Raw genomic sequence first — 26,448 nt, 5'->3', positions numbered from 1 at the left:
TTTACAATTATTTGAAATAAAATCAATTTCCCTTCCTGTATAAATGTTAAAAAAATATTGTTTAACATACCCGCAGTTTATCAAAAAGTTTTTTAACTTAAACATTTGAAAATTAATTTCGCAAAAATAATCCCCACGTTTCTGTATTGTGTTATGTGACGATATTTCTTAATTTTGTACTTTTCGATAAAAGAGAACTTAGCTCTAGTAATTGTTCCTGAAAAAAAATATACATGTTGATTAGTTTTCTGACTTCTTACCCATATTCGTTCATTAACATCAACTGCACGATCGCTTCTTCTTCATCTTGTGTCCGTTGCATTTGACCTATCATCTCTTCGTCTTCTCTCTTATGTGTCTGTTGCTTGTACTGCTGAACTTCAATTAATGCTTTTTTATGCGTCTTCTTCTGTAGATGAACAAATAGTTTATTAGATTTTATTTTTGTTTTCAGCACTTTTATTCTTATTCTTCCTCATATCGACTTGGTCATAAATTATCGATTTGAATCATTGATGCATGTTAAAATCAATTTTTTTTTTTTATATATTCATGATATGTTTATATGATTTTCTTTTTTTCTTTTTTTTTAATATTTGGAACAGGCAAGACCGACAGTCTTCTTCTTATCTTTGGGAGCAATATTTGGCTGTTTTTTTTTTTTTCATTCAAGAACTTTATCGTACCGTTACAGTACCGTACCTTGATGAAATCAGGAAGTTTGTTTTTTCCTGGTGGTAGCTGGGTATACCAAACCGAACCATTTTCTATTTTCTTTGTTTACCATAACGTTTTCTTTTTTGATTGTTTTTCGTTTCATGGTCATGTTATTCATTCAAGAACTTTTTTGTATCGCTGGATACAGTACCTTGACGAATCAGGAATGTCTCTATTCCTGGCGGTAGCTTGGTTTACCAGACCAGACCATTGATTTATTTATTTTTTTTTTTTCATTTCTGGACCCAAGGTATTCATTATTGTTTGATGGCTTATTTATTATTCATTCAAGCACTATGTGTATCAATGGATACAGTACCTTGATGAATCAGGAATGCTGCATTCCTGGTGGTAGCTTGGTTTACCAGACCGCGCCATTTTCGTTTTTATCGATTCTTCGTTTCTTCGCGTTTTTGTTTTTTTTTATCATTTCGTGGCATATTTATTTCATTTATTATTTATAATTCATTCAAGAACTTTTTAGCATCGTTAGATACAGTATCTTGATGAATCAGGAATGCTGTATTCCTGGTGGTAGCTAGGTTTACCAAACCATGCCATTTTCGTTTTTCCGTTTTCTTTAGCATAGTTTTTTTTTCATATATCATGTTTTATATTTCTTGGCATATTTATTAAGCATATTATTTATTATTCATTCAAGAACTTGTTAGTATCGTTAGATACAGTACCTTGATGAATCAGGAATATTGTCATTCCTGGTGGTAGCTTGGTTTACCAAACCTTTGATACTCTGTACTTTGGCAATGTGGGGAAAACAAAACTGTTCAATTCCATACTTTTCATTTTCAAACATCTCGTTTAATATTTTCTGCACATTCATTCTGGTGTGCACTAACCTTGTCCAATCATTCATTCTTACAAACAAACATAGGTAAATAGATAAAACTATTGCCTGATTTTTAACTTTCCAAATGGTACAGAATTTGACGACTCGTCGACAATGTAATTTCAATTAATATGCCATATTTTTTTTTTAGTTTCCGATGCCAGATTTACTCTTTTTTGTATATTTTTATCTTTATCTTTCTCTATCCAATGGATATGGTGCACCTTGGTCCGAATAATGTTCATATGAATTTGTATTAATTGTATTAATGGTTCTGTATCAGCCTCTGGTTGTATGTATTTGTCCCTTTATTCGTTGTTTTTTTTTTATTATTATTTTATTTTATTTTTTTGACTTGTCGTATTCAAATTAGAAGTATTCAGCTCATTCTCGACCTGCTGGAATTTCGTTACGATTTTTTTTTTGTAATAGGGGTAATTAATTCATTTTCGTTAAAAAATTTCCCATGGTATAAACATGCATCAATGTTCATTATTTCATTCATGTCTTTCTTGAAGATTTTGGTAGTGTCTCTGTCATTACTATGTAATCCATGATGTAATCTATTACCTAGGAAACTCGCTATTATGTTATTAAGCGATACTTTGCTTTATCATTTTTGTTAAAAATAAAATCTGCAAATTGATAGCGCGCTAAAAGCAGCAATACGATCGACCGTGTACTCATTCTTAAAAAAATACATGTATTACTCGTTTCCGTATATCTTAAACGTTTTATTTTATGTTATTATTCCTTTTTTTCATGATTTCCATGTTGATTGTGAGGAAATTTCACATGATCTTCATTTTAAACAACCTTTTATATTTTTTTTCGATTTTCATTTAGTTCAATCAGATGTATTTTTACCTATACATTACACAAACTTGAAAATTTCATTACTGTTGTAGCCCAATCATTTATACTTTGTTATGCGATTGTTTTCTCGATTTGTTCTCGTTTTTAAACCCCTACATTTGCAATGAATTGAAGGTATAATCTAATTGATCCCTAATCAATGATGAGAAAAAAAACAAGATGCGAATCTATTCTTGTTTGTTTTTACCACATGTTTTTTTCCTTGGCAAATTAAAATCCATTATGTTTATTGCAAACACACTTCTTCACTCCTTCTCTTCGCACACGAAGGCATTGACACCCAAAAATTCTACAGCAACAGTAATTGCTGCGACAACAGTAAGTGGCTTGTGACGATAGAAAATGTGCATCTGCAAGCAAAACGAAAACGTTGTCGCGTCTCTTTCCTTATCCGTGATAGCCGAAAGAAGAGAAAACAAATTTCAGCTTCATTCCGTTTTCGACTTGCAGTGCTATAGGATACTGGAGAAAAGAACATGGTAAGTGTAATTCAGCTAGAAAAATTAGTTTTCATTTTTGTTTTTAATCTGATTTATTTTTCCTTTTTTTTCTAGGGATGTCACATCGTCTTTATTTGGGACATGTAACTTACAGAATGCTCGGAAGTTAACCAAGTCCTGCGATAGGATCCAGGCGTGCTCCGTGCAGTGGACCATCACCAGGATAGAGAAATCCATCTCTACCCGTACAACAAGGCCAGGGATTCAGAGTGCAAGGGAAAAAACATATACATAGAAATTTATGTAAAATAAATTTCAATCATTCTAATCAATTTCTAAGTGCTTTGATTGTGTTTAGTTATCATTTTTTTTTAATTTTAGATACGATTAAACGTTAGTGTGTTCAATGGTAGTGTCAGTAAGGGAACGAAAAAGGAAAAAAATAAACGGTAAGTTTTTCCTTCCTTATTATTACTTTTAAGTGTGGTGTTCCCTTAAAATTTCATAAATGTTGAAACCAAGTTATTTTATCTTCGCTAGATATTTTTTTAAGTGTTAAACATTATTCCAGATTCAAAATTGGGACGTTTTGAACCATTCAGTATGATTCCCCATATCTTATCTTTTGTCATGAAAAATTACGTTGCCTGACAAACTATTGAATATTGCTTCTCATATTTTTCAAATAATCAATGTGCTTCTTTTGCTTCCAATATGCGTTTCTAGCGAAAGACCGTGAAGTTCTTTCAAGATTGTGTCACTATTTCCTGACACCTAAGCATTCTCTCTGAATTGGCAAAATGGAAAAATATTTTTTTTTTCAATGTGACATAACCTGTCCAAATGTGGTAAAGGTTTTATTTTTCTGAATGCAATAAGAGAATTTGAAGTACCTAAAATATTCCTCAAGATGTCTTTCAAATTGTTAAACAAATTACAACATTTCAAATTGTACTATTTCGATCCAATCAAGATAGTTTCCCATAGTTTTTCTTTTGTATGGACATCTCGTTACCTGACAGAAAGTCTTTATACCCATTCATGCAGTTATTTGAATGCAGTTCTGCTAATTAAAATCGCTATTTAAACATCAACATTCTCTAGATTTGTATCCGTATTTGCTTATGCTAATCAACCTTTGGATTTTTTTTTCAATTTAGTTTTCATTGAATCGTTTTATATCTGCCAAATGCTGTGCTGTGTTTTCTTCTGATTCTGCCAACGTTGTGGAAATTCTTTATTATTATATTGTTGATATTGAGTATTGAATAAGAGCAACATTTGTCTGATCAAACCTGGATAACAATATGATAATATTGCAATGATCTGTTAAAAAAAATAAAATTTTGATTGGAAGCAAATTGTTTAAAATGTTAGTTTCCTTCAATATTTTTGTTCAAGGTTTCTTGCATTCCCCATGATAAGTATTTAAATTATTTTGTTTTATTTTTCAAGGCTTTCAAAACTTTGCATAAATTTTCATGATATTCCTGCATTATTTTTCAATAATTAACAATATCATCTAAATAAATGATGGTTCCTTGATTTTATTGTTTCCAGGAATTTAACATTTTTTTTCATGTAGCGTTTAAAGGATTCCTGGTAACCTTGTTTATTTTTTTTTTTTGCTGGAAATTTTGCTAAAAATTCTCATATCTGTTTTTTTTTAAATCATGCACTCGGAAAGTACAAACGTTTGAATTTTCCTTTTGATTTAAATGAAGTTGTTTGTTATGCACTCTGGCAGGAAATTGATTGGCACAAAACTCATCGAAATACAAAAATGTCTGCAATTTATCATGAAATCTATCTAATTTTGGAATGTAGTGGAAAGCCAATTGCATTGAGAAATGTTATTAAACTGCTGCAGAAATTGTAGAGAAAAACAATAATTGCTTGCTGTATAAATTGCAAAAAAGTTGCAAAATCTGAATTTGAAATACTTTATGTTTTTAATTTATGACTTGGCAGATTGCAGATTTTTTTTCCTGATATGCAGTAAAGTATAAAAATGAATAAATTACTAAAAAATCATTCATGAGAATTGGAACTAATTATTACTCACCAAAATGAAGATATTTCTTTTAATATTTTCCTCATCCCCTCCTTCTGAACTCAAGAAAGAAAAAAAAACATTCAGAGTTAATTGTGACACTTATTTCTTGTCGCATTCCAAGCACTTGCAGTAATAATTTTCTCTTACTAATAAAACATATGTCTCTTCGATTCTTTAGATTTTTGATCTACAGTCCATTTTGCACAAAAATAGTAAAAAACAACGTGTTAACGAAATATAATTTTTTTTTTCAATTTTCCAAAAGTTTGCTGTTATCCACTTTTACAGTTCGTCTAATTTCCACTTTGAATCATTTTGATTATTCGCTCGCACTACTTTTTTATTTGCACGCACTATCAAGTTTCCAAATTTGCACAGTTTTGCACACCAATAAAAGTTAAAACCAACTTGAAGAGTTTGGAAAAAATGTTCTCGGTTTTTGAAAAAGTTTGTTCTAAAAGAGTTCATTCACTTTACGAGTTCTTCTGATACTTCATCCTAACGTGTTTTAATCATTTGCACTACTGTTTGATTTGCACGGTAACAGTACTTTGATTTGCACAGTTTCGCACCAATCAGAAATGACGCACCAAATTTCATCTAAATCTGAAATTCTTTTTCGCTGTCACCATCTGTAACCGAATCGAGCCGTAAACTGTAACCGAACTTAGCTTCTTGTGAATCGAACTCGTTTCAGTAACCGACCTCCCCACTCACTTTTTTTCAAAATTGCAACCGATACTTAGTAATTCGAACTCGCAGTCTTAAAGATATGTCATCATTTCAATAGATTCACCAACACTTGTTAACACTACACCACTTTATTCTTCTTTTTAACAAAAATACTGTCTTACAAGAAAAACCCGACTAACTGACTCATTGACTAAATGCACTGAAAACTGAAACACCTGCTAACAGCCTAAACTAAACTGACTACAGAAACTTCTAGGAAAAAAAATAATATGACGAGACCAGCAGTGGCAGCCGCCGCGATCCTTGGATCTGCAACCCTTTATATAGGGGTCCTCTCCCTAACCATCAACTCTTATTCTCCTGATCAAAGATTCTCCAGGACTCTCCCCATACCAAAGAGAAATTAATTTCCCAATGCCCCCATGCGTAATTGATTTTTAATTACGCTCCTTTCTAATATTTGCATCTCCCCCATCCGTGAGAGCAATTCTAATCTCTCCCCTGCACGGATGATCAATTTTCCCTATGCCCCCCATTTCGCCATCTCACATCTGCGAGATTAATTGAGCCTCCAGATCGAATGGCCAATTTATTCTCACCTCTGAGATTCGGACCTCCCAACAACTCTCCCCAAAACAGAATACAGAAAGGCTAAATCTCCGATGCATCATAGCATCCCCCATCCACATTCTCACATCTGTGAGATCATACCAAAATTCTGAGGAGAGCGAAATTACTCGCGAATTCAATCTCAAAATTTCTTCCCTTAGTGGCTGAGTCATCAAGGGCCACACCAACCATCATCATCCCCGAACTTGATTTTTCATGAACGCACCGGGCGATCGTAAATTTATAGTGTTTACTTTTCTTCGTCACCCGTCTTAGTTTTACGATCACTCATGCGTTAGAGTTTTCACGCCTTCTAAGCATGGATGCGTGGACGGTCGTCCATAAACATAATTTTACGATCCAATTATGATCGTCGTCTGTGATTACCTTTCTCTTTCGGGGAAGGTTATGCATTTCCAAGTTTTTTCTTGTTGCAAAAACAATCAGATCATTCTTCTCAACCCATTTTACGATCATCCCTTCATTTCCATATCGGCTTGAGGTTGTTGCATAATCAGCAAAAATCCTCTGCGTGTGAAGTCTTGTATAATTTACGACCCGAAAGAAAAACCTGTAGTTCTAGCATCCCGTCGTTAGCGATCGGATTTCTAGGCAATTGTTTATTTCATCAAGACAACCCTGTAGGTACTTGAATTTCGTCACCCCGAATACAGGCAGAGAAGGCTTCAACATATGTTGAAAACCATGCCCAATGTTTATGCCATAAATTAAAAGCCGAGATCCCAAAATGTTGGTTTCCCTTTCTCGAGTCATTCTTGAATTCCTGACTCTTCTCCTTCTGGGCGCTTTCCGTCCGTGTTTCTAACAATTGGTGTCATTGTGCTCCACACATCGTGTGGGCTCAAGAAATCTTTTTCCTTTGGCATTCTTCATATCCCTTATTTCGTCATGAGCGAAAAATGCAAAATTGTTGCAATTGATTGGGGAAAAGGGTGACGTATGCCCCATTCCCGAAAAATGGCAAAAATTATCATTTTGGCAATAAATTGCTGAATCTCAATTCAGCGGTTTGTTGCAACCATTGTTGCATAGGAGTCGTAGTGTGATCATTTTTAAACCACGGAAAGATTATGTTTTGATTTGAGTGCTTCAATTCATCATCTCTAGGATGGTGCAAATAGGAAGGCATGTGGCTTGTACTCGACGGGCCTCGAGCTCGAATCTTGATTTAAGTAAATTTATGTGTAGTTAATATTTCACAATAGATGTTCGCAGCATAAGTGCCAATCACATAAACTCTCGTGAAAATTGAAAAATTTTGCATTTTATTTATCTTTAATAATTTTTGCTAAAGTTTAATAACAGCTTTACTTGTTAAAAGTGCTTGTAAAATGAGTGATTGTTAGTTGGGATTGACCCTTTCGGCTCCAAAGGGTTAAAATTGACTGAGTTACAGTAGAAAAGTGCCAGCAACGGAACCCTGCCGAGATGGTTTCATTTCCGTACATTTAAATGTAGAGAATGATTTCGAAACGTCACAATTAGGATCAGCGCTCCAAATTTTCTTATGTCAACGGGATCAGTAGAGAACATCAACTTTGTAGGGTTGTTGTCCGGCATTTTTACAACAGCCCCTCTCCTTCGTATCCCTGCGGCGTTGGCCACCTTCTGGATGCTGAGTTTGCTCATGATGCATCCTTTACCGCCCACAGCATCCCCCTGCAAACCACCAAAGATCGTCTTCAGCATTTGTCGCTTAAATAGTCTAAGTGATTGCAAGTCCTTATCGAATAACCGTATTTCCGAAGATCACCGTCTTCTACATGGCATAAGCGATCTGATCTGAATTGAATGAAATTTTGAACTTCTATACACAATATATTAATGCTTGAAAATCAATTTAAACATGGATTCTTTTTAAACGTTGAAAAAAGTTATGATGGATTGATACTTTTTGGATCTTTTTCGAAAAAAGGCATTTTTTTACATCAATGTCATAAAATTTTGTTTGTGATATCCAAAGATTTGCTACTTCTGTTCATAAGATATCTATAAAAAGATATATTAGAGCCTATTTGGATTAAAGAAAGAACACATTTAGTAATTTTTGTGCAGTATAGTAAATTTGACTTATTTTCCTCTAAATGAGTGAAAATATTAAACCATCATAACTTTTTTCAACGTTTAAAAAGTATCTATGTTCTGATGAATGTTCAATCATTATGTTGTTGATAATCGCTAAAAATTTCATTCGATTCGGTTCACTGGTCTCCGAGATATGATAGTTCAAAAATTGATAGTCTTAAAAATAGTGTTTTGCCAGATCAGTTATAACTTCGCGAAAGATTAACCAATCGCGCTCAAAATTGTACCACTGATGCACATATAATAGGTTAACAAACAGTCAAAATTTGAGAATATTCGATGCACTCTATGAAAAGTTACACCATGTTGAACTTTTTTGTGTGAGAAAAAAAGTTGCCTATCCCAAACATTTTGGCCACCCCCTGTATCTTCTGTCGAAGGGCCAAAACACATCTGATCCAGCAAAGTACAGACGAATAACGTGCCTTTCGAGTCTGAACAAGGCGCTGGAGGATACAAGACGTACACCGTACAACGTCAACAACGTTATGACTGAAGGGTGCCGCAGAAACACGCAACGCAGCAAAGATCAGGTCATCATAGATGCAGTCAGTGTGGTTCCAGCCACCGGAAAGCAGAGAACCTGAGCATGGCATACATCAGCTACAAGAAGACGTACGTCTGAGTACCACACTCGTACCTTCTCAAGGCACTGCAATTGTGAGCATGTAGCGTGTAGTGTCACACGATGCGTTCTGCGTCGTCACTGGTATGGTGCCTATCGGTATCCTTATCAGGGAGTGTTGGCAGATTCCGCAATGCGGCAGTGGAATACCCAAAAGGAATTTCAGATTGGCGGAGAAATCACACGCAAAGTTTTCTAGTTAAACTAATTGATTTAATGATTGTAAAATATCGAAATGAAAAGTACAGTTTATACACGCTAGCGGACGACGAACGAATGCTGAACGACGATGGGCGCGCAACGCAATAATGTAGGGGTGCGCACGTGGCTGTACGCGATTGGGTTGAGCAAAAAGCACACAGTATGAAAAATGTCGAAGATGTGAGCATTGCCCCCTTCAACAGGGAGGACATAGAGTGCTTCGAAATGCGCGGCATAAGAGGCATACGTAGAACTGCCAGGATGGCCTCCATGGTCAACTGACAGTGCTCGTGGAACAGTTCCACCAAATGAAGGATGGGAAGTAACACTCCACGTGACTCAGGATCTTTCAGGCCATGGTTGCTGACACAACTCCGGAATATTTTGTCCACAGGATGTGTATGTGTATAGATGAGTTTGGCTGCAATGTGGTTTCAATGGCTATCACTCACATCGTCTTGGAGCCATAGAGGAGGTAGCGCGTGAACTCGAAGAATGGCTAGTTCAGATGCGATACAAGAAGTGGTCCAGGGGTTCGGAGTCGGCTTCGAAGGTCATATCGGTGCCCTTCGGTCGAAATCAACCATTGAGTGGCCGCGGAAAGAACATCCTGGAAGCGTTGCTGTCGTGGCGTCGGTCTACTGGGTTGAATCGGAGCCGGCGATTGGAAAGAGGTCCCCGGTAAGTGCCAGAGCAGGTGGAGGCCCCACTATTAACAACTCCTTCTGGTGCTGACTGATAGGGCCTTAAGATTAGTAATATGAATGTCCTTGCCTTCAACAGGTCAAATCGCGTTGCACGCAAGTATCAGTTGGTTCTTGGTGCTTGCAAAACAGTTGGGTGCGGATGTGGTGGACGACCCTGCCCGCCTTTCGAGAACAAAAGGAGTGGTGAGGACCACTCGGGAAACTGACTAAGCGCCAGCATGCCATCTTGGTAGACTCCCCAAAGCGAGTCATCGATGTTCGTTTCTGCAGGCTACGCAGTTAACCCTGAGGCGCACTAGCCCCTCTCTCTGAGGAGGCAATGCCTTTTGGAGTTTCCGAAGAGACGAAGGGTTTGGCGATAATGGGAGGCTTTTACTTTTGTTGTAGAAGAGGGCCTTAATCACACACTACCTGAACTATCTTGTTCAAGTGTCTGTTGAGCAGTTTTCTCCCCATGATTCCAAAGAACAAAAAGACACTACAGATGTACAAGGTAGACGTGAACGTCATCAGGCTAATACAGCAGCACGCAAAGGGGAGGTGGATCATTTCCCAACAAATTACTAACGAAACAGCTGTATTGCGGTCCAGAACTCTCAGCATCAGGAGGCGAATATTTCTAGGCGATACCTTAAGTCCGCTATGGTTTTACCTTCCAATGAACCCCCTCAGCAGAGCACTCAACCAATACAACCTTATGGCTATCAACTGAAAAGTGAGAGAGCGAGCACATCTATAACCCATACCTCCTTTATGGACGAAATTGGAGCTGCCTGCGGAATCAGTACAGAGAGGCTGCATCAACTGTTGCAGCTTGTGACGGTATTCAGCAACTACATCCGAATGGAGTTTGGAATTGACAAATGTCGTTCAGTCCTTCGTCGTCGAAGTCAAGAAGTAGATGCCAGCTGTTTCCGCGTCAACGAACAGGAGGAGATTCGGAATAAGGTTGAAGCCGAAGCGCACAAATATTTCGACTTTCTGCATCTTAGAGACATTCCCCTCACACAACAATTAAGAAGAAGCTGTAAGACAAGTTCTTGCATCGTGCCAACTGTGTTCTGTCAGTCGGCAACAGGGTGATGCCGATCAGCACGTTTGATGTGCACCTGTTGACCTACAGCTTTGGGGTAGTAGTGTGAAGCAAGACTGACCTCGAAGCGTTAGTACGAGTAGCACGAGTTGCGTTCATCAAGCCACGCGCAGTGTAAGAAAGAGGCGTCACCAGTATGACCCAGATCAACATCATCAGTGGAAATCGTGGTTACTACGGGCTCCAGAAGAAGCTTTTTTTTATCCGTATTAACGAGATTTTTAGCCCTAGGCTAGTTCATCTCGGGACCCACGCTTTACTTCCCTTCTGAAGAAAGAACCCAGATTTTGTGAGTTTGTCGGGAGTGGGATTCTATCCCAGGTCCTCGGCGTTATGATGGTCAAGTGTTATAACCATAACACCAGGTCCGCTCCACCCAGAAGAAGCTGCAGTCTAAAAAGATTCACCCCGCACCAAATACATGGTCATCTACGGACAGGAGACATGGACCATGCTGTGCAGGGAAATGGTGTGGTGGAGAAGGATGAACCATCCACGAGTTCGCTGCAATCTACAGTATACGGCGAATCCAACATCCAGAAGGTGGCTAAAGCTGGAAGGATACGGTGGTTAGGGCATGTTGCAAGAATGACGGACAATAACCCTGCAAAGTTGGTGTTCACAAGAGATCCGGTTGGTACAAAAAGGCGTGGATCGCAGTAAGCATGATGGGTGGACCTGTTGGAGCGTATAATCTTAAATGTGAAAGCAAATAAACATGTGTATATAGGTATGTATAATCTAAATTATTTGAAAACGGCACCCTTGTACAAATATCCACACACAAAATTGCTTTTTTCCTATATGTACAATATTTGAACACCGTTCCGGCATGGCCCTGTGCCATTGTCGTACTTTGGAGTATTTCTTTTTAATTTGATATTTATGTGCGTACTCTATCAAATGTTTGCGACACTCTTATAGCAGCGGTGAGTATGGGACACTCGTTTTCCCCTCTAATGTTGATTTAGGACAACCGAGGTCAGCCAACAATTGTTAGCGTAGCTCGGGTGAAATGAATCGAGAACGGGTGAAGTGGACATTTGATTGATAATGATGTATGCTGTAGTCTGAAGAGATGGAGAGAAGAGCTTTTTTCGCTTACCTTAGAGCGGGTCCAATGGCGAAACCCAGACAGAAGGCAACATCTCCGATGGCGTAAACGCTGCCGTAGACGGCGGAATGCCGAATATCCACCAGGTAGCCCAGTTCAGGCATCATGCACGAGTCTACCATTCCGATTGCGAATCCGAGACCAGCATTAGGGATAATCAAGTGCTGGATCGAGGTGGCCATAGGTATCTAGTAGAAAATAAGGGATGAATTATGGGGCAAGTTAGTCGTAATATCGTCGAATAAGAATCAAACAAAGAAATAAGTTTAAATGAAGAACAGAAGATACTTACACACAGCAGGCAAAGACCAATGATAACCAGACCTAGAAGTGCAGCCAACCACCGACCAATGCGGTGGCCCAGCGGTCCAAAAAGATTCGTTCCTATAAGATAGCTGATGGAAGCCGGAAGGAAGGTTACGCCTTGTTCCCACCGACTGGCGCCCATGTTATCCATCATCCAGATGGGTAACGAAGGTTCCAGCATGGCAATGCCCATATTAGCAAAAGTAATCGCTCCGGCCGCCACAATGATGTACGGATCCATGACCAGCTGCTTCAGCGAGGGAGGATCGGATTCTTCGATCACGACCGAGGGTTGCATCATCACCAGCTGCAGCAGTCCATCGCCAAGAGCCAGCGCTGACAGCACCAGGAAGGGAGCCGACTTTCCAACGAACTCGTACATTATGCCCCCGAAGGGAGGTCCAATCAGTACGCCTAAAGCTAAACCACCTAACGCTATGCCCATGGCGTTGCCACGTTCTTTGTCGTCGGTGTACCGATCGGCCAGCATTCCCATGCCGGACACGGACGAACAGGACGACCCTATACCCTGCAATGCTCTAGCTATGAATAGAACGGGATACGTTCTACCGAATGCGAAAACTGAAAGTAAGAAATGCATGCTTATAATCGTGTATCCAGAAAGTTTGACGTAACTTATCCTACTGAATCTTTACTGTACTACAAAACAAATTTCAAAGTATACTTACTTAATGTTGAAATGAACATAATAACGAACCCAGTGAACATGGGAATACTATAACCTATCCTGTAGGAAAAGAAAAGTGGATATAAGCTTTAGCATTGAGCGTAAACTGTAAGTTTAAAACCCATAAGGACTAAATAGACACTTACTTATGCGTTAATGGACCGACTATTGGATTGGCAAGCAGCTGGACGAAAGCTTTCGATGCAAACATAAGGCCAACTTCAACCGTTTCCTCCACCAGTTCCTTGTGGCGTTCCTCCCGTTCGGCATACCAGCTGGCATTGTCTTAGTGGATGTTGAAGAAAAAAAAACAAGAAGTTACGAGAGAAAGTATAACTTTAAAATGAAAGTTGTTAGGGATACTCTGTGAGGACTAGCACTTGAGCCTAGGTATTTAACACTGTATTTGAAAGAAATGCCATTGCAGAATATGAAGGGTCTGGGAAGGTAGCTTTGAGGAAAGAGGCGCCCGTCTAGCGAATTGGGTGTCGTGGGTTCGATTCCCACCAGTCGGCCAGATACTACAAAAGAGCGGAGACAAAATCTGCAAGCAAGAGCTGGATTGAAATCCGGCAGGACATCGCAGCAGAGACAGACCTAGGGGTTCGAAGCCTCAACAATGAAATCGAGGAATTCGACAAGAATCTGACCAGGGCCCATGAGTGCTCAGGATACATGAGTGAGTAGGTGAGAATCAATGCTTGAAACACTGAAATCCTGTCCCATAATCCGCTAATACGCCAATTAGTGACTTACCATAGCCTGGAGTGGTGATGTCAATCCCATTGTAGGGTGTGGTGGTTTCTCTCTTACACGGTGGAAGCGTCGTCGTCGTCGGTGGCTCCTTGGGAAAACTAGCTAGTGGGGCATCCGGGTGTCTGATGTCGTACAGGAATTCCGGTATGATTGGCACTGGAAATGAATTTCAGAAGAAAAAACGGAGGAAAGATTAGCTTAGCTTCTTCATTAGCCACACTACTGTTGAGAAGAGGGAGTAGTTCGCCTTAGCAGCCCTCCTGGTAAACCATCCCCCAAGTCTATAAGATAACAAACTCGAGAACCATTGAGTGTTAAATTGGAAAACAACGCCGTTCATCGTCTGGAAGTGTCACTAAATTTCCTGTGGTCGGTGTTCTCCACTCTGCTGAATGCTGCACTGCTCAGGAAATTGGATGTGATATACTTTGGGCTATGTGTTTAATATTGGGAAAGAGAATAAATGTTGACTATTCAGTCAGCCTCTTCTGCCTAACAGGCCAATGCCTGATGCTCTTGTACACGAGTGCAACAAGTTATCCATCTTTAGCACCTAATTGAATTATATAGTTTTAAGCGAAAATTGAAATTTAACCGTCAATCAATGTTGCTTTCAGAGCGGAACCAGAACTTTTCCTTCTATTTAAAGATAGCCTAACCTCAGTTTTTTGGAAGACCCCCGTCGTAGACGATTAACTATACAAAATTTTGATTTTTTTTTGTCAATCGTAGACTTTGGCCAGACATCATCTACCTTCCTTGAAGTCTACCTACTTTATGGACGGAGTCCTTAAATATATAGGGTCAAAAGCCGTATCTATATTCTTTGTTGAAACCATAAAACATGGCCCAAGAGTGCATATTTACTTTTTTTTTAGTTTTTATTGGTTGTGTGTATTTTTTTAAATTTTATGTCCCGCTTCCAGTTTTCCCCGCTACAGTAGGTATATTCTTGGGTAAATTTGCCGAATATTTGCATGTTAACATCAATGTCAAACTTCTAAAGAATGTTATAATTTAATGCGTAAGCGAGATTCAGTTTGTGAAGATAACTAAATTTTGAACCTGTTGTAAGTTACTTCGCGCGAATTTCTCAAGAACCGAGAAGGTGTGAGGATGAAATAAAAATATTTTTCGGATTCTACACCTCAGGGAGCACTTATTACGTTGTAGTTGTGTTGCAAAGATCAGTAGTTCTCAATCTGGTGTCACGAGCCTCAAGATTTTTTAAAGAACCGAAGGTGCTAGGAAGAAGTGTAAATGTTTTCCGGATTGATCATCTCAACGATCAGTATCTCCAATGAAAATAAAAGTGGTTTCCAATCTGTGCTCTCGGTCACGCGAATTTCTTAAGGTGAAGATATGACGAAGCCACAGTACTAGTTTTCTTTCCAGACCACAAACTTAAAAAACCAAATGACGGTTGGCGCTCATAAGTTGTTTGGTCACAACCAGCGGATTACCAAAGGATTCACTTTTCAGTGCAAACCGTCATTTTTTCAGTTTTGTGCTCTTGCACCTTAAGAACCGTAAGTGTGACGATGAAAGAAAAAAAAAATCTAGGATTTTGCACCTTGGGGAATATTTCCAAATTAACTAATAAGGAGTTGGAAAGCACGTTCACAGTACGTAAGGAAGTAGCCGTATATGCTCCTTAAGGCCGCACGGGACGACGTGTAATTTATCCTATCTTCCAGACAGGATTTCTAACAATTTACCTCAGGATTTTGAAGATGCAAATATCAATATCCACTGCACTGACGTAGTTGAAACTTTAGTCGATTGTGCACCCCAAGTGAGCAAATGAACGATCAAATTTCTAGCCAATAATATGAAGTAGAAGTTGAGATTTGCATCTTACTAACAACAGAGCAATGGCGGACGATTCAACCACCGTCTCGTCCGGCCTTTAGTGCCCCACTTTTTGATCTCCATATAAACAGGCTTATTCTACGCGGCGTGTGAGGTGAGACTAGTCGAATGAGGTGACAAAAGTCGAATCGCCCCATTTGATTTACATTAGTCGTCTCACGTCACGTGAGACGAAACCATCTGTCTCACCTCACACGCCGCGCAGAATAAGCCTGAAAAATATGCTATTATTATTGAGATTTTTTTTCTCTACTCAGGTTAAGTTGCTTTTGATGCTTCCTGCACTATCATGGGTGCTCAGAACTGAAAGCAAGTAAACTAAAAATGTTCAATTTGAACATATTTTGCACTTGCACTTGCAGGAACTCAAAACCTATGTTCACCGAATTATCTATATAGTTCTAGAGTTCTTCACTTAGATAAAACTATAACTCAATCTTGATTAATCTAGATTTATAGCGTATATCGGGCCCATATAGCCGAGGCGGTAAACGCACGGGTATTCAGCATGACCATGCTGAGGGTGACGGGTTCGATTCCCGGTCGGTCCAGGATCTTTTCGTAAAGGAAATTTCCTTGACTTCCTTGGGCATAGAGTATCTTCGTGCCTGCCACACGATACCCAAGCAACCAAAAGTACGGATTCCACTTGAAGAACGAACTCAGAAGTTCAAATTTGGTTCAATTTCGGTTTCGTTGAACTTGATTCTCCAAAAAGTTATAAGTGTATTGTTTATGAACTTGGAAGTACATATACAAGCTTTTGACTTCTCTTCAAAACGACATTGAAGTCGAAAAAAAGTTCAGAAAAAAAACTTACTTTGAACTTTAGGACAGAGTTCAATCAAATTTTAACCGAACTCATGTTGAACGTTTGCGTGCCACTAAAGTTTAAATACAGTTCAAATGGACATATACCCACAACTTGAAATGTTCCGCTCCGAACTTGTTTTGAACTTTTTTTGAACTTACTGCTCAAAGTTCTGATAAATATTAACCGTACCAAAAGTGAACTTTACATGAACTTCGGAAACATGAAGTTCGGATAAATATTAACCGTACCAAAAGTGAACTTCACATGAACTTCGGAGACAGCGGAGCTTGGGAGAAATTCACATTCAATTAAATCACTCGGCAATCGAGCTTAGCAGCCACAGCTTGTGTTAATTTCACAAGTACACTTTGTTTCACTATTATATTTCAACGTACTTACTTGAAATCCACGCAAAGAATCCGTATTGTGTGGCTCAAAGGCTGCCCTCTCAGCGAGCAACTGCTCCACCCAGTGTTCCGCCGGAGTTTTTTTTCGGCTACGGCAAAAGTCTTCCAGTTTTGCCTGATGTTTTCCATCCCGTCTCACTTGTCGCGCTAGCGCACCGGTGTTCGACGCGATCGTAGTCACTAAAAACTTATAATCTTTTAAGAATTATCGACACTGGCACTAATTTATTGCTTTGCACTTGCCTAAACTGTGGACCAAAACAAACTGAAAATGTCAAACTGTGTAAGTTCACAAAACGTTCCACGTAAACTTCTTCCGAACTTTCGGCTTCAAAAAGTTTGTCTCGCAGAGTATTTCAAGTTCAGAGAAAGTTCACACGCGAACCTGATTGAGCACTAATAAATGATATCAGCACATTGAGTAAAATCCCTCAGTGCTTAACAATCCAAACATGGAGTAGTGGTAAGGCGTCGGCTTTCAACGAGGAGAACCCGAGTTCAAGTCTCAGTAAGTAAAAAAACATCAAAAATGTATTTCAAGATATTAGTCAATAAGGATTCCACACATGCTTAATGTCTCTCAATCAAAAATTACTGTTGAGGACTAAGCGCCTTTTTTTTCATTTTACGGAAGCTTATTTTTAAGCTGAATAGCGTTCCTTTCAGCGGCACAAGTGTACTTTTTATGAACTGAAGTTCGGTTAACTACTTAAAAAGTTAGCTGTATAGAACGCTATTCATCTTCCTTCGAATAGCTGATTAAGCTCAAACATGCTGTTTTATCCGAACTTTTGGTTGCTTGGGTATACACATGCAAAATGGTCATTGGCTGAGGAAGCTCTCAGTTAAAAACTGTGGAAGTGCTCATAGAACACTAAGCTGAGAAGCAGGCTTTGTCCCAGTGAGGACGTTACGCCAAGAAGAAGAAGAAGAAGCGTAACTGAAATAGAATTTTTGTGATAGCTTGAATTTTTACACAAATAAAGAAATCACAATAGGGCCTTGTGTACCATTTGGGCATGTGTACCTATTCTGTGCACTTGCCGCTATAACTAAGTTAATTTTAAACCGATTGATTTGAATTTTTGTACAGAGTTAGATAACTCGAAAAAAATTCAAATCAATCGGTTTGAAATTGACTTAGTTATAGCGGCAAGTGCCCAAAATAGGTACACCTGCCCAAATGGTACAAGACCCTACATAGCTGGATATTTAACTCTTATAATATAAAGGAAAAAAATTGGGTAGGGTAATTGTTCCCATCGTTGTGGTAGTACCTAATGTTGCGGTAATGGCAATTGAGCATTTTTTTCGACTGAAATGTTACCAAAAGGTATTTTTAATAGATGTATGGTGCTTAAATTATGAGATTGCACCATTTGTTTGCTTAACATTTGCCCAAAAACTTATTTTAAAAAAATATTTTCCTAAATGTGTTTGCTGCTGTGTTCCTATTGTTGCGGTAGTGTTCCTAATGTTGCGGTATCCCATATGATTTCAATGGGATACCGCAACAATAGGAACAAAATACCGCAACATTAGGAACACATACCGCAACATTAGGAACACAATGTTCTTTCAGATAAAAACGAATAAAATGCTCATAACAACATTAAAGTGGCAATATTTCGTTATTTTCCCGTAGATTAAGGATGGATTTTATTATTTTCAATTCAATCCATGTAAAAAGTTTGCTTGGGGCGATACAATTGTGGTTTAAACATGAACCCAGCGCTTAACTCCTCCATGATCGGATCAATTACCCTATACGAGATTTGATGGAAATTTTCAAAAGCACTTATCGGACCATCTAGCAGTACTATAATTCTAAAAACTCTGCGTGATGTTCACTCACTCACCATAAATATAGAGTAGCATTTTTGGTTGGACATGCACAAGAAAACACGATACAAAATTCATGATTTGTAGTGGCAATGCAGTGCACCATTTTAAAAGAAAATTCATAAAGTTCGAGAAAGGCATAAAATTCCTACGTCTCCATAGACCTCTGTGCCGACTATATTTTGCTCGGCGGCGGCGAGAGGACCAGTTTTGGCCGGTGGCGGCGTCCTCGGCATCATGTCTGTAGCAACTTTCGGAGGCGTGTATCGGTGTGACTCCATTGCTATTAAGCCGCACTGTTTAGACTAAGGGATCCCCGAAAGATTTCTTTGAGAAATCCCCAAATGGATTCTAAGAGAAATCTTGAAGAAGCTGTAGTAGGAATTACTGAGGAAACATCTGGAGAAATCTCTGAAGGAACTCGTGGGGGAATCTCTGGAGGAACTCCTGGACTAATCTCTGTAGAAATTGATGTACGAACCTTGAAGGAACTCAAGCAGGAATCCCTAGTGGTTTAAGAGATCGCTAAAGAATGTGAGCTTTAGAAGAATTCCTGGAAAAATCCCTGAAGGAATTCCAGGTGGAATTCTCGAAGAAAATCCAGAAGGATTCCTCAAATGAAATCCAGGAGAAAGAATTTTAGCAGAATTTCCTGAAATAATTCCAGGAGGAATCGCCATTGAAATTCCAACGGGAAATTCCAAAGGAATTCGAGGAGAAAGCCTCAAAGGATTTCTAGGAGGAATCATACACACTTAATTTCATACACACTTAATTTCGATTACCGAGTTCGGTAATTTTTTGACGAGATTAAAACTGCTGAGCACCGAACTCGTTCAGCAAAAATGCATTGTTTACCTTTTCCATACGATTTTGACAGTTGTTTTACTGAACCTCAGTAAAATCGATTACCGAAACTACCGAGATCGTACTGCTGTTATAATCTCGTCAAAAAAGTACCGAACAGGCAATTCAGAAATAAGTGTGTAGAAAGAAATTCAGGATGAATCTTCGAAGGATGTCCAGAAGGGATCCCCGACAGAATTCCAGGAGGAATATGTGAGGAACTTGTGACACAAGAAGGAGAGAGGGGGGTTGTGAAGCCTCTAAAATCAGAGCAATTCGTAAAATATTGATACAGTTCATCTAATTTAGGCATATTTACATATTTACGAAAAACTAGTACAAGGTATTTGGAGTACATAGCTCTACTTTTGTAGAGTACTGTTTTTAAGAAGCTTTAAACGGATTTGGCTGAAAATGCATTCCGATGCAGCTGACAACCATCATGATGCTTTTTCAGCCAAATCCGTTGAACGGTTCCTAAAAACGGCGCTCTAGAAAATTTGAGCTATGTACTCCACATACCTTGTCAATATACAGAATAAGTGGAATACTGTTCAATTTTGGATATCTTTGCTTAACTGTAAGTACGTCACAACAAGTAAGCGCCTATGCCAGGAGGAATCCCCCAAGGAAGTCCAGGAAGAACCCGCGAAAGAAATCCTGGAGAAGTTCAAAAAAAACCTTTAGGATTCCCTAATGGCAATGCTGGGGGAACTATTTTAGGAACTTCATGGGAGATCTTTCAAAGCAAATTTTGATACATGCCTGATTATAGTCTAGATTATAGTGATTCTTGAAGAAACTGCGATCCTTGGAAGAACTCCTGGAAAAATCCCTAAAGGAACTCCTGGAAGAATCTTAGAAAAAACTTCTGGACTATTCTCTGAATGAAATTCTGTAGGAGTTCCTGAAGAAATTCCTGGAGACATCTCTGAGTTCATATGGAGGAATCCTTGGTTCCTCCTGTAAGAATCCTTGAAAAAACTCATGAAGAGATCTCCGAAGGGAATTCTGAAGGAATTCATCAAGGAAATCGTGAGGAATCTCTGCAGAAACATCTGCACGAATCCTGGAAACTCCGGTAGAAATCTCTAAAGGAACTCCTCGATTAATCCCTGAAGAAACTTCAGAAAGAATCTGCGAGGGAACTTCTGGAAGAATACCTGAGGGTACTCCTATTGAAATAGCTAAGGGAACATCTAAAGGAAACCCTTATGAAACACATGGAGATGTAGTCATCTTTGAATCCTCTTGGATGCACTGGGGAGTTTACTGATGGACTTCCTTAAGCCAGAAGATTTAGGGGGTAGGGCCCCGGGCCCACACAAAATTTCACATCACAAAAAAAGCGAAGTAAAAAAAAATGAGTAGTGCAAGATACTTCTCTCCATTTGATTTTTGCCATAAAAACTTCACATTACTATCTACTTGCAAGATGTATGTGATATGTTGTGGTTCTTTTGAAAAAGACTGCAGCTATTTGTCCAGCTGCATTTAACATTTTTTTTTATTTGTGCAATTCCTCAAAATAACTTACCGAAAATCCTGAAGAAAACCTTCCACTGAGTTCTAGAGGAATTTCAAAACTTCAACCCTCTAATACCCAAATTTTTTATTTTGATCTAAATATCATTTTTCGTCATCTAAAATCGATTTAAGCATGTTTTGGAAGATGATTCTTTTCAATTCTCGATTTCGTGAATTTCAGTTTTTGATTTTTCTAATTTTTATTTTTGAACATCCCCACACTTTTATATTTTTCCTGGAAGCCAATTTGGGGAACGGATTTTTTGAGATGAAAACATTTTGAGATTTTATGATTATTGTTGAAATATTATTGTTTTAAATTTTTTTCACAGAAAATTACATTTTCCGTGTAATTTTAAGGAAAATAGTTTTAGAGTGTATTCAATTCCCTTAAACTATTAAACAAGGATAGAATGATTTGGGAAAAAATTAAAATATGTTAATTGTAGCGATTCAATACAAAATAAACAATGACTTCTAAAAGGTTACTAAAACATCAATTTTTCAAAGATTTTTAAAAAATGTAAATACGCTTTAAAATACAACAAAAACCATTTTGAGATATACAGAACAGTCCTAAATATCAGCCAAAAATATAAACAAAATTATTTTCCACGAAACAAAAATTACAAAAATGCTCAAACTATACCCCGTCTAAAGGCGGGATTGGGTATTAGAGGGATAAATTAGGCAGCCAAAAACATCCTGCTGAATTTGATTTTTTTTTTATCTAAGGTTTTCGAAAACATTTTAAAGAATTTCCCAACATTGAATTTTCTTGGAAGAACTAAAGGAATTGTTTTTCGATATTTTAAAGTATTTTTTGATCTCTTGAGTTTTATTTCACTTAGAGAGCTTACGACTAACTCCAAAACCAACCAAAAGTGTTGAATTTTTTTTATAGGAAATCTAGCAGGAATTTGAGGCAGATTTTTTTTTGAAGATTTTTAGTATGAATTTCTTGAGTTGAGAGATTTGTTTACTAAAATAAGGATGAATCAATGGCGAATTTCTAATAAAATCCATAGATTCATTGCAGAACATTGCAGAAGAAATTGGTGGAGAAATTCGCCATAAATTTGTCCGTGTTTTACGCTGAACACATTCAATAGAAAATTCTATTGAAAATTAAGTCAGAAATTCTATCAGGTGTACTTATCATGGATTCCCGCTAAAAATTTCTTCAGCATTTTGTGTTAGAATTTCCCCTGCAATTTCCTGTTTGATGTCAGAGTTTTGTAGAAAATTCTTTTGGGAGGTCGCCACAAACTCCCCTAACAGTCGTGTTAGAACAAGCTTTTGTTAAGTGTTCATTCTTAATGATGATCTAACATCAACTTATCCAAAGGTTGCAGCAGGGATCCCCTAAAAATTCTCTTTCGATTTCGAAAAAAAAACAACACAAAAGAAATCCCTTACAGAACTCCTGAATAATATCTCCAGAAGCTATTACTGAAATATTTTTTGGAATAATACTTGAAGGCATCTCTGAATCCTCCTGAAAGAATCTTTGAAGGAGCTCTGAATTCTTGAGAGATCTTCTGGAAAAAAATCCTCCTACAGGCATCTGCGAATCCTCCTGAATCAATCTCTGAATGAACTCCTGAAGAGATCTTTATAGGAACTTCTGGAGAAAATCCTTGATTGGAATTTTAGAGGAATCTTGGGAGAAATTTCAGGTGGATTTTTTACGTTACAACGTCATTCTACCGATCTACGCATAATTTTCCCATGTTATATGGGATTCCCATATAACTTGGGACAGTTATGCGTAGGACGACAGTAATTGTCTTAGCGATAGGTTTTTAGGACAAGGTGTACCTGCACATGACAACTATGTAGATCACCGTGAATTTAGATAATCAAATTTCCTATTCTGAATACAAAAACCATGTCCCAGTGTGTTCGGAAAATTCTCGATTCCCTTTCCAAAAATACCATCATGGCCAGGTTCCAATCAATCAGAGTTTCCGTATTGTTCATCAACTAACTATGTACGGTTGCGACGATTCCTGTCTATCATCCTATGCATGGACCCATCAAGCACAGACTACAACATCAACTACCTCGATATCGATGATGGTTGTAAAATTTCCTTTCTTTTTTTCGGAGCTTCCTCGGTCGGGACGGAAAATGGATACATAATTGAATCAGTGCGAAATTTATTAGATCACAAATTGTTCGCTTTTATGTCGCTATCAAGCTTATTTGCCTCTTCACCATTTTGTCACCTTTGGCAGCACCTTTTGCAGAACCGGGTGGTTGAGGAGATTGCTGCTCTGCTGGATGCAAAGATACCTACTATGAGAGTCTATGATATTTACATGGCACGGCTGGCTGCTGCAAGCCAGAAGGCAGTAGTAATAACCATCATAGCTGGTATCCAACAAGCTGAGGGTTGAAATTTATGATACCCGCCGGGGAAGCAACCAGCATCGAGAAAACCGTTTGAGAAGTAATCGATTTTCACTTAATTTTGCACCCAGGACCAATTAGTGCGGCTACTGCCCTCTGGGACGATTTACTTGATCATTTTACCAAAAGGGTCTATTTTAATTCAACCGATTCTCGGGACCGGTTCCCAGGATTCCGGAAATGTGATCAATTCTCGCATTTTATATTATCATGATCCAATATATCGAAATTAACAGAATTTTTATACGATTACATCCTCGGTCACGTCAGATACAAAAAGCAGGATTACCTACTTGGTGGTCGCGGAACTGGTTCCCGAGGCCCCAGAAATAGTGCGAATTCTAGCATTTTGTATAACCATACCTTGTGACACATAAAAATCGCAGAATTACATAGAATTACATCAGTTTTCAAGCCAGCTACTGGAAACTACATTGCATTATCCATCTGGTGGTCATATTTCTTTAGCTCAGAAACATCCTATCATAAACAGTGTATGGAGGACTTTAATCTTGTAGTTTTTATCGAGGTTACCCTCGAGCATGTCTGGTGTCTGGCAGAACGTGGAGAAAAAGCCCCGCCTGGAAGAAACGGAATGTGAACCAATGGAAATGCTGTGCCGTTCACAAGAAACACGTTATTTCTACCAGAAGCCTTCGCAAAGACTTCGTGCCGCGAGCCGAAATGTGCAGAAATATGGACGGGAGCATCGTGAGGTGATCGAAAGATGGAAGCAGCATTACGACAAACACCTGAATGGTGTGGAGAACGCAGACATGAAGGATCAAGCCAGCGGGAGAAATGACTACATCAACACAGCAGGATTGGCCGGGACCCGTGGCGCAGAGGCTACACTTTCGCTTCATAAGCGGATGATCATGGGTTCGAGCCCCGGCACTTCGTCAGTTGCTCTTTCCCCCGAGTGCGGCTGGCACTTGACCCTCTTCTGGGCTCTCATAGCTCAAACGGACCCGGATAATTGGATATCGGCGAACGGCAGCCCATAATGGACGACCCCCAATCGGACTGGAAAAGAAACAACAGCCACATATAATTTCATCATCGTGCTTATCATTCTACCAAGGACAGGGTAGAAAAGTGAAAGCAGCACAAAGGCAAACCAGTTCGATATAGTATAATAAAAATATAATAGAATACATTTAGGCGCTGTACAAAAGCGTAAGTGCAGCCGCCAATTGGAATCGCTCACGTAGTGCCCTAGTGGACAATAGAGCTGTAAAATAGGTTAAGTGGTTAAGACTAAAAAAAAACACAGCAAGAGGCAACAACGAGCCAACTCCCAGGTTGAGAAAAGTTGAGAAAGCTATTCAGCAGCTCAAGAACATTAAGTCAGCTGGAAAGGATGGTTTCGGAGCTGAACTCATCCATATGGGCCCGGAAAAGTTGGCCTCAGGCAGAAAAATCTACGGTAAAATTAATCATATTTGACGTAAAGTCAAAAGAAATTTGACTTTGTTTTGGCCGCAATGCGAATTTCTGATTGTTTTTACAATCCAGTATTACTGTTCCTCGATCGGAAATCTTATTGAATCAACAAGAGTTTCTGGCTTTTAACATGGGTTTGTCTAGATTGACAACTATAATATTATGGTAGTTTAAAAAATAGTTTCCACCAAGGAACAATTCAAAGTCATAAATAAGCATGCATATCGGATTATTGCTGGTTTATAACATTCTCAGCACAATAAAACCAAATGCTGAATAATGAGCTGAAATGATGCTATTTACATTGTAAATAAGCCAAAATGCAACATTTGGCGCGTATGTGAACAGCAATTTATTTAATTACAAGCTTAACAAACATCAGCAATTTTTGTTTGTTCGATTTGTCTTTACTGGCTTTAATATAAACTGCAGAAGAACTTTCTACGCGTTCAAAAGCTTATATTCCTCAGTTTTCGATAGCTGGTTATTGCGATTTACATAAATTGCAAAAAAAAAATTGGTTTTGATGTTTAATACTTCAGCCATTGTGGATACGTCCAATAATGGTTCAACAGTAAGTTATATAAACGGAATTATGATTTATTTGTTCGATTATCACTTTTCGATTGAACAACAAGTCAAAGTGATTATAATAGAGCAGTACTGGACACCTAGGGAAGTTTAAAAGTGAACGCTTTTCTGTTCGTGCTGCACCGGCTAATAGTCTGGATCTGGTAGACTCAATAGGTATCGGAGAAGTGGAAGGAAGGGGTCATTTGCCCCACACGCATACCATGAACCGGCATATTATCGAACTTGAATGAACCTAAAATCTTCTTTCAGTTTATGGTTTAACCTTTCAGAAAAGCCTTGTTTCAAAATATTCTATCGGTGAAAAATGAAATAAATCATATTTTTGAAGATTTTCTATCAAATTGCAGTACATTAGGGCAAATTTTTGATGATTAATTTAGTTTCGACCAAATCTCTAGTGTCTGATAGCCATAAAATTTGTGAGAAATATCTTAGAATAGTACACTTAATTACTAACTTGCTACTTTTGAACTCGAATTCATCCCGGTCATCAATGCCTTATGGAGAATTAATATCCACTGGACCGGTTATGGGATAGACACCTTTTATCACCTAGAGCTTCAAATTCCGTAAAACCCTACCCAATTACCCCCTATAGCTTCCTCCCTTGTATTATGTTCGCATTTCGTTTTCCGACAGCCGTGTGATGTGACCAGCCCATGAAAGTCTGCCGTGTGTTAAGCTCTTCTTCTTCTTCTTCTTCTTCTTCTTTATGGCTTGACGTTCGCATTGGAACTAGGCCTGCCTCGCTTCAACTTAGTATTCTTAGTTGCATTTCCACAGTTATTAATTGAAGGGCTTTCTTTGCCTGCCATTGCAAGAATTTGTAGGGGCATCTGGGGTAATACGCA

At 38.5% G+C, this 26,448-nt stretch overlaps 1 protein-coding gene and 1 long non-coding RNA gene across 6 annotated transcripts in view; one reads left to right on the top strand and one right to left on the bottom strand.

Annotated features, from left to right (window-relative positions):
- Positions 1 to 26,448, bottom strand: part of LOC109408430 (synaptic vesicular amine transporter) — a 230,480-nt gene that overhangs the window by 42,687 nt on the left and 161,345 nt on the right. For all 5 annotated transcript variants that reach the window (XM_062858868.1, XM_062858865.1, XM_062858869.1 and 2 more), the window contains 5 exons: positions 13,835 to 13,990; positions 13,225 to 13,363; positions 13,080 to 13,138; positions 12,377 to 12,972; positions 12,076 to 12,272 (listed from right to left, as the gene is read on the bottom strand). In XM_062858868.1, coding sequence (XP_062714852.1) covers positions 12,076 to 12,272; positions 12,377 to 12,972; positions 13,080 to 13,138; positions 13,225 to 13,363; positions 13,835 to 13,990 — 1,147 coding nt within the window. The remainder of the gene's footprint in view (positions 1 to 12,075; positions 12,273 to 12,376; positions 12,973 to 13,079; positions 13,139 to 13,224; positions 13,364 to 13,834; positions 13,991 to 26,448) is intronic.
- On the top strand, positions 32 to 6,663 carry LOC109397283 (uncharacterized). The gene is made up of 2 exons (XR_009998809.1): positions 32 to 2,919; positions 2,995 to 6,663. It is a non-coding gene; the product is annotated as an uncharacterized LOC109397283 (long non-coding RNA).

Source organism: Aedes albopictus, chromosome 3, assembly GCF_035046485.1.
Source record: "Aedes albopictus strain Foshan chromosome 3, AalbF5, whole genome shotgun sequence".
NCBI classification, from domain to species: Eukaryota; Metazoa; Arthropoda; class Insecta; order Diptera; family Culicidae; genus Aedes; species Aedes albopictus.
The sequence above is the reverse complement of the archived record's forward strand: the minus strand, read 5'-3'. Positions and strand labels throughout refer to the sequence as shown.